Here is a 14,382-nt window from a genome sequence, read left to right as displayed (position 1 = left end):
CTCAGAAAATATTCACTGTTGTGAACAAGCAAATTTGAATAAGTTGATATATTTGATGTGACTCCAGGTTTTACAACAATATTTAAAAATCTTATCATCTTAGATTTGTGTCTTCATTCAAAAATATTGGAAGAAAAATGTACAGACTACACTTATGTAATCTAGAGAAAAGCAGTAAAAGAAAAGAGACATCTTGATATAATATATTTTCCTTCTATTCTTGCCTGGATCAGTAATACGTTGTCTGAAGGTAGTCCATATTCCATTTTCACCAGCCCCTCTTTTTTATATAGAAAGGATGATGGGGGGCGCCTGGGTGGCTCAGTGGGTTAAGCCGCTGCCTTTGGCTCAGGTCATGATCTCAGGGTCCTGGGATCAAGCCCCGCATCGGGCTCTCTGCTCGGCAGGGAGCCTGCTTCCTCCTCTCTCTCTGCCTGCCTCTCTGCCTGCTTGTGATCTCTGTCTGTCAAATAAATAAATAAAATCTTTAAAAAAAAAAAAAAAAAAGAAAGGATGATGGTTGCCTGAAGAAGATTCTAGCTCACACATTTCCTGTGTTTCACACGACATCTTTGTTCCTTAAGAGATAAGACTGAAGGTGCCAGCCCCTCGGGTCTCAACGAGGCCGGGTGACACTCCAGAATGGGAGACAAGCCAATTTGGGAGCAGATTGGATTCAGCTTCATTCAACATTACTACCAGTTATTTGATAACGACAGAACCCAACTAGGCGCAATTTATATTGACGCATCATGCCTTACGTGGGAAGAACAGCAGTTCCAGGGGAAAGCTGCTATTGTGGAGAAGCTGTCTAGCCTTCCATTCCAGAAAATCCAGCACAGCATCACGGCACAGGACCATCAGCCCACGCCAGATAGCTGCATCATCAGCATGGTTGTGGGCCAGCTCAAGGCTGATGAAGACCCCATCATGGGGTTCCACCAGATGTTCCTCTTAAAGAACATCAACGATGCTTGGGTTTGCACCAATGACATGTTCAGGCTTGCCCTGCACAACTTCGGCTGACCTCCTCCCAGCCAGGCACTCATGCTGTTTCCTCCTCCCTCCTCTTCCTGATACTATTCACACTCCTCCAGATGCTCCAAATATCATACACAAACAAGTAGGGCCGCGGTGGGAGCGGGTGCAGTGCGCTGCTGCTACCGAGGTATTGTGCACGATGTTTGGATGCTAGACTAGTCGCATCTGACAGGAAAAGTTTGTCTTGTACCAGCGCATGCCTTGGAAAGACTTAAGTAATGCAAAAGGTTGTCTTTTTTTTTTTTTTTTAATCTACTGACAAGTTGCTCTAGTAACCCAAAGAAGTGAAGGAGAAAGCAGCTGCCTCACCGCCCAATATTGATTTGTTCGGATGTTTCAATGCCTCATGATACAATAAAACCACAAAATTTTCTTAACAAAAAAAAAAAAAAAGAGATAAGACTGAATTCCTTTTATAACTATATAGATATTTTTAGAGGGTCAGGAAAATGGGAAACACAAATTAATGCTTAGGTTTTGGTTATAAGAGATAGATTAAATGAAATCAGAAGGGTATCTAATTAGAAATTACCTTTGTATGGAACATTGGGTGTTATATGTAAACAACAAATCTTGGAATACTACATCAAAAACAAATGATGTACTCTATGGTGACTAACATAATAATAAAAAAAATTACCTTTGTACCACATAACAACACATGTCACTTTTAATTCTGCAGTTCTTGTGGAATGTTACAATAAATCTAATTTGTCACATTTTTACCCAAAAGAAACCCCAGAGAGGTTGACTCACTTTCTAAGAAGAGCAGAGTTGATTAGTGGCACAAGGGTAGTGCAAGCTCACAAAAATGACAAATGCTGCTGGAAAATTCTGGAACCTCTGTTGTCTTATAAACTGACTCCCAACTGAGCCATGTACCTATGAAGTAAAACTGACTGTTCACAATATTGTTGGTGTTATAGCTCAATTAATGTTCCTTTGTTTTGTTTCTTCTGTCTTGGAAAATATGAGGACTAAAAGAGATAATACACCCTGTCTAACAGAATGCCTGGCTCTATGAAGATAGACAACTAATGTTAGTCCTTTCTCCTCATACTCTCTCACTGTAGCTATTTCTTTTTTTAGGAAAAAAAAATTGTCATTTCTTTCTATTTTGATTTTCCAATAGCAGCAAGTCCAATTTCTTTCATACTTTTGGCATTTAGGGTTACTCATTCTTTTACATAGAACAGTTGGGGTATTCTCCTTCTACTTGTTTCCAACTGCATCATTTCATTTTCTCTTCGCAAACTGTGATAAGGTCTTTTACGAATTGCATTTTAGAGGAGAGAGAAAAAATCTAAAGAAGTGAAATGATGTGCTCTAGGCCATAAAATAAGTGACTAGGCTAGGAATAAAATCCAGAAATTAAGATTTTGATTCTTTTGAATTCTAATGAACTAACTAGATTAAGGAGCTGCTCATCCTACATCATCTATTGAAAACACACTGAGGTACATTTACAGTCAAATACACAAGTACATAAGTGGACTCTTGACATTTGCTTGTGTGGTTGGTCTTGCTGTCTTGTGCCTCTGTATCACAAGACTTTTTTTTATAGGAAGCCATTACCCCTTAGTCTGGGCCCTACAGAGAGCATGCAAGCAACAGACCTGAATAACCCTTACAGAGAAACCAAGGCCAGCTCACTTACCTTCAGCTTGAAGGAGACTTGCCAACCTGCACACAGTATATCCATTCGGCTGACCTACATATGGGTGAATAAGAATAGATGGTTCCTGTTTTAAGCCCCTGAGCTTTGAGTGATTTATAGCCTAATATTACGTTGACGACACATGCACACATGTGTGCGCATGTGCACACGTGCAAACACACACACACACACACACACACACACACACAAACAGTCACTGTCCTGACAAGTGTCAACAGTGAATAAGCTTTGGATAATTAGAGAGAAAGACTGTAATGTTAACAGACCAGGGATCCTAAATTCAGGATCTTCAATATGATCTAATATATAATATATTAAGGAGTCTCTGTATCTCAGGATTATCTCAGTTTTAAGCTATAGGAAGCCTAAAGCAATCTGGTTCAGCAAAGATAGTACATAAAACAGAACAGTTCAGAAGGGTCTTTGGTTCCCAAGAGAACTTCATCAGTGACTGAGAGATGCCAACCAAATTCATCTAACATCTCTGCTTCCTCTGATAAGATCTAATCTTCAGGTTGCACATAATGAGCCCTTGAAATTTCCAGGATCTTGCTTCTGGAATACCATAGTTTTGAGTCTCACAAACCTGAATCACCAACCCCAGTGGAGATGTGAAAATCTTTTCCCAGCACTCTCAGAAAACCTTTAAGATTCAGTCTGATTAGATAGACCTGAGTCACATGCCCACATCTCTAAAAGTGTGAACAGTTGTAATTGGCTTAATCCTGAAGCAAAATCCTGAAGTCTCCATTGTGACTAATCCCATTCACATCATCTGGGCAGAAAACAGAGATGACCATGCCACCGTGCCTGTTAGCCTTTTCACTTAAACTGCACATAACAGGAAGAGAAAAATAATCCCTCAAAAGATATGATTGACTCCTAAAAAGGAATGGCTTGAAGAAGAAGGAGGGGTTAGTTAAGATCATTATGTTTTTGCACAGCATTGAGTATTTCCTAATTTGAACAAGTTCCGCAGCATTATGCAAACATTTTGATATAATTGAAGACCACAAGGCAGAATTTTCAGGAAGTCCAGACTATTGTTTTGACTATTATTCCCATTTGAAAAGTTTAAATATCCATGCCACCCCAGTAGCCTTCAAGCTAAAGCTGAGCTCTTGTCTGGATGATTTATAGATGGAGAACAGTCAGCCAGACAATATGACATGCTACTCACTGAAGGCATGCCAACAGTTGAGCGGGCTCTTCATTGTTGGTGATATAGAAATTAAACATAAAAATCAAGAGTGAAGCACATAAAATAAATTACCCAGAGAATTTTTTCTTTTCTTAAAATAGGAAAAAATAAGATCAGATTTATATTTTACATACAAAAACTTTAAAAACATCAATATCCATTGATACAACTGATACTTAGTGAACATAAACTATATGTTCAGGTGTGTACTAAGAGCTCTATATCATTAAATCCTCACAATCATAATATCTTTATTTTCATTTTCCATGAACAACTAGTTAAGCCATGTGGCTCTTAAGTGATAGAACCGAGATTGAATCCTTACTGTCTTGTGTTGTCTGAATGTCCCCAAGACACACGTTATTGCCAAAGAGGCACAGACTATTACCACAGAATAAAGTAATAAACTATGTGAAGTGAATTTAACCTTTAAATGCTTCTAAACAGCATATTTTGATATAGGTTTTGAAAAAGTTTAGGTGAAGAGGAGAGCGGAACTACAATAGGCCATTTTAATGACTATCAATTTCTCCAAATTCACTAATATCTTTATTTAAAAAAATAATCCACAGGACACCTGGGTGGCTCAGTCAGTTAAGTATCTAACTCTTGATTTCAGCTCAGTTCATGATCTCAAGGTTTCAGGAAGACTGAGCCCCATGCTGGGATCCATGCTCAGTGTGGAGTCTGCTTGAGATTCTCTCTCTCCTTATCCCTCTGTCCCAACTTCACTCATACTCAGTCTCTCTCTAAATAAATAAATATTTTATAATAGTTATAGTAATAATAATAATCAACTTATGTGTATATTTAATAATGATAAGTAATAACAATAAGTAATAACAATAATAATCCACTTAGGTGTGTATTTGGCATGGTAAGGCCTTGGTCACTATTGCTTAACACTTGTTTGTTGAATAAAAGTGACATTCAAAATGGGCTAAGCCATTTATTAGAAACTTATTTTTATTGTAATCTACATGACATGGGATTAGCCTAATTCTTAAAATTAAAGGAACTCCGAATTTTTTGGTAAAATTTAAATTTTGGTGAGTTTATGTTACTTAAAATGATTAGGAACTAAAAACTGCTCACAAGTTTTCTTAAACAAAGTTATTTTATTGTTGAAGACTCAAAACCATATAGTTATAATTTTTAGTACATAAAAGGAACTTTATTAATGATAAGATGACAATAAATATATTTTTAGTTATAAATTATAATTATAAATTATAGTTATAATTATAATCATTGTGTATACTTGTACATTTAAACAACATAAATTCAATATTTCAACAGTATTTCAGCGGTTTTTATTTCTTTTTCTACTGACTAAAATGTGAAAGTAGAGGCGCGTGGGTGGCTTGGCTGTGTGTCTGCTTTTGGCTCAAGTCATGATCTCAGGGTCCTGGGATCAAGCCTGCATTGAGCTCCCTGCTCCACATGGAGCCTGCTTTTCCATCTCCCTCTATTTACTGCTCCCCCTGATTGTGCTCTCTCTCTGTGTCAAATAAATGAAATAAATAAATGATTAAAATCTTTATAAAATGTGAAAGTGCATTGAGACCACTTCATGGGAATCTATGGGTATGTGAATTGTCATTGATCATAGGATTTTTGTTGTTGTTATTTTGCATTTTACATAGTTCAGATTAACAGACAAATGTGTGTTTGTAGCACTGGATTTTATGGTAAAAATAATTTCTTATGTCTTGCCCCCTCCTTTTCCTCTCTTTTACTTCTATCAGAACAATTTGGAAACTCTGATTTTCCTCCTGGCTTCAAGTTCAATCTTTTTGTTGTTGTTGACAATCCCAGCATTTTATACATTACTTCCTGAGGAAGATCTTTGATACAAATGTGCAACAGGCTCCTTAAATTAATTCTGATGGACAGACTTGGTACTACTTTTCTCCCCACAAACTCAGTTCTTGTTTTAGCCATGAAATTGCTTTGCTATGCATTTTATTAGTCTCGAAGTCTTAATACTCTTTCTCCTGCTGAGAAATGAAGAGGATATAGGTTCTCGGATAAACTTATCTGCTGAGAAGGGAACACAGAAATATAATCTCCTAACTGACCTCATATCATTTGGCTGTGCTCTGCACAAATGCATCTGAAGACATTTATCTGACTCTTAAGCTGAGATCTTCATGAAAGCAGGTTACCTCCCCTAGATTCAAATAACTGGGTTTATATCCTTTAACCTAAGGGTTACTTTTGAGTATTAAACCAGACCTGTGGGTTAAAAGAGAAGTGACCTTAAAATAGTTTAGATTTACTGTGAATTGCAAAAAGGTGAGCAGTGCAGAGGGAGAGGAACTGCTAGCTGTACAACACTTCCTGCTGTAAAAGATCCTACCTTGAACCTGCTGATTGAGAAGAAATAATACAGTGCCTTGCAAATAAACCATGCTGATGGATGTCTTCTGCTAGAACAGAGCTCACTGTATTTACTCTCTTTCTGTTTCATGTCAGCATCTTAGCACTCAGCATGAACTCCACTACAGCTAACTGTCGAAATAAGTTATTTCTAGTCGATAATGAATGCTTCCCAAACATGTTATTATTGAAAATAACAGGTTCCAAATGTGTGACCGTATGGTATACAATTCATTTTCTTCCTCTCTAAAAATTGGATTTTCTTTTCATTAGAGCTGAATTGTGTGTCGACACTGTGCTAAGTTAGAACATCCAGAAGCCAGACCTAAGGCAAAAGTTGCGTTGAAAGATTATACTAACAATTGCAATAGAACAGTGGCTTACAATCTGCAAAGAGCTTTTGAAGCACCCTCTTTGAAATGCCTTGTTCTTCTCTAAGGAAATAACATATATATTTGTATTCCCATTTTAGTAAAGGGTAGGTTTAAGCATGGGGAATTGAAGTGACTTGCCCCAAACCATCACAAAACTAGTAATTGAGAACGCTGAGCCTCAAACCCTGAGTGTTCACTTCCAGATCTAATGTTCTTTCTTTCCTTACTCTAAAAGTAAAATATAATTATCTGTATTTACTTATCTATTTTTAACAATAGAAAAGAAGAAGCATAAAGACCCATAATGGGAAAGTGACTAAAAAAAACCTCAGAGAACGTTAGCGACTATATCTTGGTTGTTATGTTAGGTTACACAAATAGTTACAGAGCGTTGTATAAAGGATTCAAGCAAATTTCTGGCCTGTTTTTGATATCACATTTCAAGGTAAACATTTATGGGTCAAATCATTTTGAAAGACCTCTTTTTGTGTCCTTCCCCATTTTCTCTTTCACCCTGAAACATTGTCTTGAACAATTGTTCGGACTGAGCATGCTCAGTAGACTCCTGTGGACATACACACGTCCCATGGTTTTAGGAGCCCCAATGCAGATAAACAAATGGATCATTTCTCACTCCCTCCCTCCCTGCTTTCCTTTTCTCTCATCCCTTCTTACCTTTCCTTCTTTCCTTCCACAGTTATCCATTCAGTACCTAATATTAACTTAGGCACAATAAGAATACTTTTGGTTTTACCTGCAGTTGCCTATTTGAGATTATTCCACCATATCACTTGATGAATTATTTCCCCTGCTTCATTTTAATAGAATATCGAAGAAACCGTTTTTCCTGAAATGTTATGCCTGCAGCCACACTGGAATGGGTGATAGCAATAACCACCCATTCTTACATGCATCAGATTTGCCTCCTCTAAGAGCGTCTGCATTTGCCGTAACACTGGGTTTCAGTTAGGCTGTGATGATCAAAATAGCATCACACGATGGGGAAAGTATGGTGATGACAAATAACTGAATCATTACAGCGAATCTGCAGTTCCATTCCACTGACTGGTTTCACTCAATTTAGCAAGGAAATTATAGGTTCGCTTTTTCAGGAGAGACGCTCCTGGAAATAGAAAGATGTTTGTAAATAGAATGCTGTTTCTTTCCAAGTAAGGGAGTTTGCTCTTTAAGCATGCTTTTCTAAAAAAAAAAAAAAAAAAAAAAAAAGGAAAGGGTTGAGCTGCTCCAATAACTGATATTTTATGTAAATCTTTATGTTCAAGGCCTTAACACTTTATGGAAGAAACTAAATTACATTTCTCCATTATCACCCCATTTAATTTTTACAGCATGGTGGGAATAAGGTCTGTTGTCATTGTTATGAATGAGCGGTGCCTTTCAAGGATTCCCTCACCCTCAGGAATTCTGTGCCTTTTGGCTTTGAAGTTTTCATGACTAGCACTTAGTAGTCTCTCCTATTCCTAGAGACTAGGAGACTAGTGGTCACTAGTCCTCTGTCCTTATTATTTAAAGATGCATTAGGGCACCTTGGTGGCTCAGTCGGTTAAGTGTCTGACTCTTGATTTTTGGTGCAGGTCATTATTTTAGGGGTGTGAGATTGAGCCCCACATTGGGCAGGCTCTGGGCGTGAACCCTGCTTCAGATTCTCTTTCTCCCTCACCCCCTCCCCCTCTAAAAAATAAATAATAAAAATAATGCATCTATTCACTTTGCCATGTGACTCTACCATACTTCTGCCTACAGTGAAGTGAGTACTTTTTCCTGCCCCAGGGATTCTGTTTGGCCAGTGATTTATTTTGGGCATTCAATGTTGTTAGCAAATGGAATTCCAGCAGAAGCTTGAAATGTACATGAATGTTTCCACTTCACTTCTGGTGCTACTGACATCCACAATGAGAAGAGCACACAGCACATTGTTATAGGTCCCAGAATGGAGGGACACTTGAGAAGTCGTAAATTAAACCCATCACCTATAGCTAAGCTGTGTTGAGGCCAGCCAAGCCCCAGTGAGCAACATGTAACTTACAGATTCTCTAGCAGGGGAGAGGGTGGAATTTATTCCTTTAAGCCACTAAGGATTTGCTGCAGTTTGTTGTGTAGCATTACTATAGTAAATCTAACCTTAAAAAAAAAAAAAAAAAATCTCTGAAGACTTTCCTTCCTTGTGCTAGTGGTGAGACAGGGAAACTTAAGGGACCCTATAAAAAAAGCTATTTTTTGTCCTTTTCTCTGGTTTCTATTCTTGGTAGAGCCTGGGCCCCCACACTACTCTACACATGCCTTATAATGCAAATAGTGTATGTAATCCTTGTAAGGGACAGAGAAATAATGATATCTTTGGGATTTTCCAGTGCAATAGATAACATCTAATAACAGGACAGGGTCATTATAAACGTTCTCCAAGATCACTGACTCCAAACACTTTGACAACAAGACCCCTCGCTTCAGGGAATAAAAAACTGATGAAGGACATTGGCCCTTGTCCTTGTTCTAACCTGTTCCTGGATGTCTAAGAGGACATGTGCACCAGACCACAATTACCAATACAAACCCCAGGGCCCAAGCAAAGATGACACTCATGCTCTTTTCCTTTCCAAGTCTCCCAGATGCACTCTCTCTCTTTCAATTTGTATTATGTATATAGAATAGATAGATCGATAGATCTGTAAGCATATGACAGATAGATTTACTTTGATGAATATTTATCTTCAATAAACTCTGCTTTCACTTCCTGCTGGCTCACATTTTGATTTCCATCCTGCATAAAGCCGGGAACCCTCTTGGTTAGTCCTGTGGGACCACACTCTGGGTCCTCAGACCCAGCCTGGCTGCATCATTGGGAATGCCATTTTATTTTATGTTCCTGGGTCTTCCTATACCATTTCAAATTAAAATACCTCTGCACACCATGTGTTTGTTACCAAGGACACACTGCCAATCATCTATAAGTGTTGAAGCTAGATACCCCAAAAGCTTTTCCAATCATGGTTGTACTGGTGAGTATACAGAAGCCATATAACCACTTGGAAAGTAGATGTAACAATATTTATTTTGAAGAAAAGATGAAGACTGGCTTGACTGAAGCAGGCTTTAAGGATCTGACATAGATCATTGATCAATGCTTGGACAGAAGGTTTAGAATTAAAGATTTCTCTTATGTCTAGAAATATTTACATAGAAATAAATCTCATATTTTCTCTTTTTCCAATACCATTAACAAATGTTAGTCTGGTCTCTGAGAGTATTCACTCTCTCATAAGGGAAATATAAACACTCTCTCCACCCACTAAACCTCAAATATGTGACACAGTGCTTTATGTATCTTACTTTCTCATAAATCAGGTTTGTATTCTGATTGAAATATTTTGTCAATTATTTTCCTGTAATGGTTCTAAATGTCTTGAAAACACAAGGAATACTTGGCTCTCTTTCTGTCAGTAGCAAAGCTTGGAGCACTATTTTCTGGACACTCAGGAATTTTCTGCCTTTTTGTGCTCACTGGCTTTCTGTTGAATGTGGAATGAGCATATTGAATTTTATAGAAAAAATAATGCTTATTTAATCAAGTCTGGTGAATTTATAATGTGTTCTTGAGTTTTCTTTGTAAAATATTTTTAAATCATCAAAGTTAGTAACAACTCTTTATAAAATATTATACAAGTTTCTTTGGTTACTATGTTTAGTTACTTAACTGGTTTTATATCTTCTGCCTTACAAAAATACAAAAATGGTATTCAAACAATTTTCAGTTGTTTATCCAACTGACAAGGAAAATAAAAATGGAACAGAAACAGCTTATGCTGTATAACTGTTTGATTCTATGTCAAAAATAATTGGCTTATTAAGTACAATATAAAAAGTCAAAGAAATAAGTCAGATTATTCTTCTATGTGTGTAGCCCTTCCTAAAATCTCTGTAAGTTTTCAGACTTTGGAAGAAATTTAAATATCCTATATAGAAACACTAGTCATCATGAAGGCCAAATGTGACAAAATTTTGGTCATTTGGCTGTGTATGATATTGTTGTAGGAAATGATTAAACCATATCTTAGAATTTAAGGCTTCTGGAAAAATTTACCTGTTTAAGTGCAAATTCAGAATGTTATTTGTTTTGGTCTCTTTTGGTTCCAAATGAAAACCTTGAGGGTAGGTGATGGGCTCACTAGTCTCTCTTCCCCTTTTTTCTAGAAGCAAATTCACTGGAAAGATCCTCAGCTAAAGCTCAATTAAAAAAGAAAAAAACTCTTTTTGTACAGGATGCTGATGACACAGGCATTGAGACCAAATGGCTCTGTTATGATTCCAAATAAATAGAATGAATAATGTAGGAGGTTCTGATTTTAGTTGCATCAATTTGTTCTAAAGACTAGTGGTTACCTAGGAATGAATAGTAATAAAGTATTAATAATCCAAGTATTTTAACTTCTCTATTGCTGTCACTCAAGGTTCTCAAGTTATTTTCAGATCAGACTTACCTGTTGAATGAATTGGAACAGAGAAGACAAACCCTGCTTTTAATAAAACATCTAGATTTTCCTCTTTATTATTGTTAAACTTATTTTAGAAGATAGAAATTATTACCGAATTTGTTGATTACTACTATTTTTTTCCAAATGTATTAAAGCAGTCTTTACAAATAAGTTATTCAAAATAAAAACAACTATAATCATTGATGTATCTTTTTTTTTTTGGTGAATCTTTTTATCTTGTTTAATTCATCTTCACAATGCTTTTCAGATTCCTTGTTGAGGAGAGGAAGGTTTTCCTAGGTATTATCTCTTCCAGTTTCAAATGGAAGGTTTGGTACTCTGATGGCATTAATGTGTCAGGTACAATTAAGATGAAAATTCTCTGAGGACAAATGGCTTCCACAAAGCAGGTGGGAGCCCTTGTGATAATATTTCTTGGGGCGTACTTCATGGAAGTCCCTATTAAGATGCTTCAAAAATATCGATGAGCCATGTCTAGGCGAAGAGGAAGATCCTTTAATACCTTCTGGTTAGTTCTACTTTAAATTGGTAAATTTTTTAAAAATGTGCAGTAACTTTTTTTTTCCCTTTTAGAGTTTGTGTATGAACATGTGCATATGTTTATATGTACAATACATCAGACAGGAAGAACAGATTTACCATATGTGTACCACTTAAAAATAATGATAGAAATATCCAAGCCAGCCTAACGAACAGGTGAGAATAGATATCCTTGCAGCCCTCTCAATCCCTTCATCCTACAGAGTCCTGGAGAACAATAGTGATACTATTTGGACCCAGATTTTAAGGAACAAAACCTGCCAGTATATCTCAGCTGATTCTTACAGCTTCCACCCAGAAAGAAAAAAAGCGAAAAGAGAAGAAAAAGGAGACATTAGATAGAAGAGGCCAACACATGTTGGGTCAAAGAAGAAATCAGAGAAGAGAATATAAAGAAAGAAATGACAGTGAAATTTCAAAGAGAAAAAGGAAGAATATTGTTATCAAATCAGTATGTTTGTGTATATGAAAGCGAGAGAGAAGAAAAAAATGGTTGAAACATCTCTTTGTTCTAAATGTTAGAAATTTCTCGAAGTTTGTATCAGTATTAATTCTGAACACTGACTTATTAACGTTTTTCTTCTGTTACGCAGTTGTGCTTTTTTTACCTTTCAAATGTATGCTAATCAGTGAAAGGTGATCGTACTTTACCATTGCATATTGTTAACCTCCTGTACCATGCCTTTATTTATTGTGTTTTACCACCTTATTTATTCCTTTTACTGCACTAATATGCTTTGATGATAAAAGCAAAGAAATACATGCAAAGATAATGAGCTTCTGGTCAAAGGTGAGAAATGCATGTGATGTTCTTCTTCCTACCTGACACAGTGATTGTCAACATCATATTAATTAGATCTTATTATAAGATCAGAGTCTATTGTTTACATCAAAACAAGATTATATAAGACATTTAAAAAAAACTGGCACATCTTTGCACTTATTCTGGGGCATAGGACATTTTTGCTTTAGAAATTCAATTCTTAATCCACAAGATGAGCAGTTTACTTATTTCAATGGAGGCTTCAGGCAACTATTCGTTAACTTAAAACATGACCATTCATTTGGATATTTTAAAAGACATTTTCTCTCTATGCTACGGAACTTTTACCTGCCAACATTTTATCAACATGTTTTCAATGGGAAATTTATTTCACACTTTCTCATAACTATACCTCAATAGCCCATAGGTCTCCAGTTTGATAGGTCATAATGTGCTGCCTGTGTACTGCTATGATAAGGGGAAAATCCCAAAATGCCTGTTTGGACTTTTTTATCCTGGTGTACTGAAGACTATTTTTCCTTATAATCATTTATTGGGTATTATAGGTTGAATTTTAGAATAAACTTATTGTAGAGAAATTTGTGTCAATTAGAGACCCTCAGAGCCATCCTACCCTTGCTATCAAAGTGTTTCATTAGCTAAATAATAAAAATTGAGATGATTAAATACTTTAGCAGAAAGCCTTTGGTTTTCAGAAATTACTGAGATTGAATTAAATGAACATGGTTCTTTGCTGCTGGGTCAGTGAGTAGGAAACTTGAGCTCAGGTCCAAGGTTCTGTTCTTCTTTAGCTGTTTGATTTTAATCAAGTTACTTCACCTCCATGACCCCTCATTTCCTTTCTGCAAGGCAATATTCCTCACCTCTGTTTCAGGTAACTCTAGTCATCAATAAATCAGAGAGGTAATTCTTATTTGAAAATCAGATGGTATATTTAGTTTAACTTCAGTTCATCCAAAGAGCAGATAAGTAATAGATTTCATTTCATTTCATCCTTCCAATCAACTCAAACTTTAGCTGGTAAATGACAAAATAAAGATCCAAGTTTGATCATCTCTACTATTTTCCTCCCTTCTTGACTTGGGTTAGAATTTACTGCCAACAACTGAGACAAAGATAAACAAAGATAATATGTTTTTAAGATCATCAGGAAGGGGTTGCCTGGGTCGCTCAGTGGGTTAAGTCTCTGCCTTCGGCTCAGGTCATGATCTCAGGGTCCTGGGATCCAGGCCCCTATTTGGCTCTGTTCAGTGGGGATTCTGCTTCCTCCTCTCTCTCTGCCTGCCTCTTTGCCTACTTGTGATCTCTCTCTCTCTCTGTCAAATAAATAAATAAAATCTTAAAAAAAAAAAAAAAGATCATCAGGAAGAAGAGAATTCTGGGCAAATGTCAGCTGATACTCTTCTACCCTCAACCCTGAATCATCTATCTCTTAGAACAAAAAGGGCTACACAGACATCTAAACCAATGTGTATATCTATATATGCATATTTATTAGAAAATAAAGTTCAATTCCAACACAACATCTCGGGTTTTTTTCTAGTCTTCTCCCTTTTTGTATTTCTATAATGTCTCTCTAACATTGAAAAACCTGGGTCATATTACATTCAACATTTTATTATTATTTGATCATTTTGCATGTTTGTTCTATAACACTAATCTCCCAGCCAAGCCAGCCACTTATTCTGCACTCCTTCTAAACTGCTTTCTAGCCTATCAGATAGCTCATTCATGGGTACCTCCCTCTCCACTTACCTCCGGATGGCCTCCTTGGCACTGGCCACACAAGCAAGTTCTTATGCTTCACCTAGCACTGTCCCAATTCATTCCTCCAGGCACACTTTTGGCCTTTCACCACTCTTTTTTCTTAC

General features: G+C 36.7%; 1 protein-coding gene across 1 annotated transcript; it reads left to right on the top strand.

Annotated features, from left to right (window-relative positions):
- Positions 1–608: 608 nt before the first annotated feature.
- LOC116873555 (nuclear transport factor 2-like) lies at positions 609–1,124 on the top strand. Its single transcript, XM_032867451.1, has one exon. It carries the CDS (start codon positions 643–645, stop codon positions 1,024–1,026), a length of 384 nt encoding a protein of 127 aa, XP_032723342.1. The 5' UTR covers positions 609–642; the 3' UTR covers positions 1,027–1,124.
- Positions 1,125–14,382: the final 13,258 nt, after the last annotated feature.

Source organism: Lontra canadensis, unplaced genomic scaffold (genome assembly GCF_010015895.1).
Source record: "Lontra canadensis isolate GAN:19392208 unplaced genomic scaffold, GSC_riverotter_1.0 scaffold1, whole genome shotgun sequence".
NCBI classification, from domain to species: Eukaryota; Metazoa; Chordata; class Mammalia; order Carnivora; family Mustelidae; genus Lontra; species Lontra canadensis.
Note: the sequence above shows the minus strand (reverse complement) of the source record. Positions and strands in the feature narration are given on the sequence as shown.

Excerpts from the sequence above, each read along its gene's own strand:
- LOC116873555 (XM_032867451.1), top strand. The coding sequence starts at position 643 with ATGGGAGACAAGCCAATTTGGGAGCAGATTGGATTCAGCTTCATTCAA.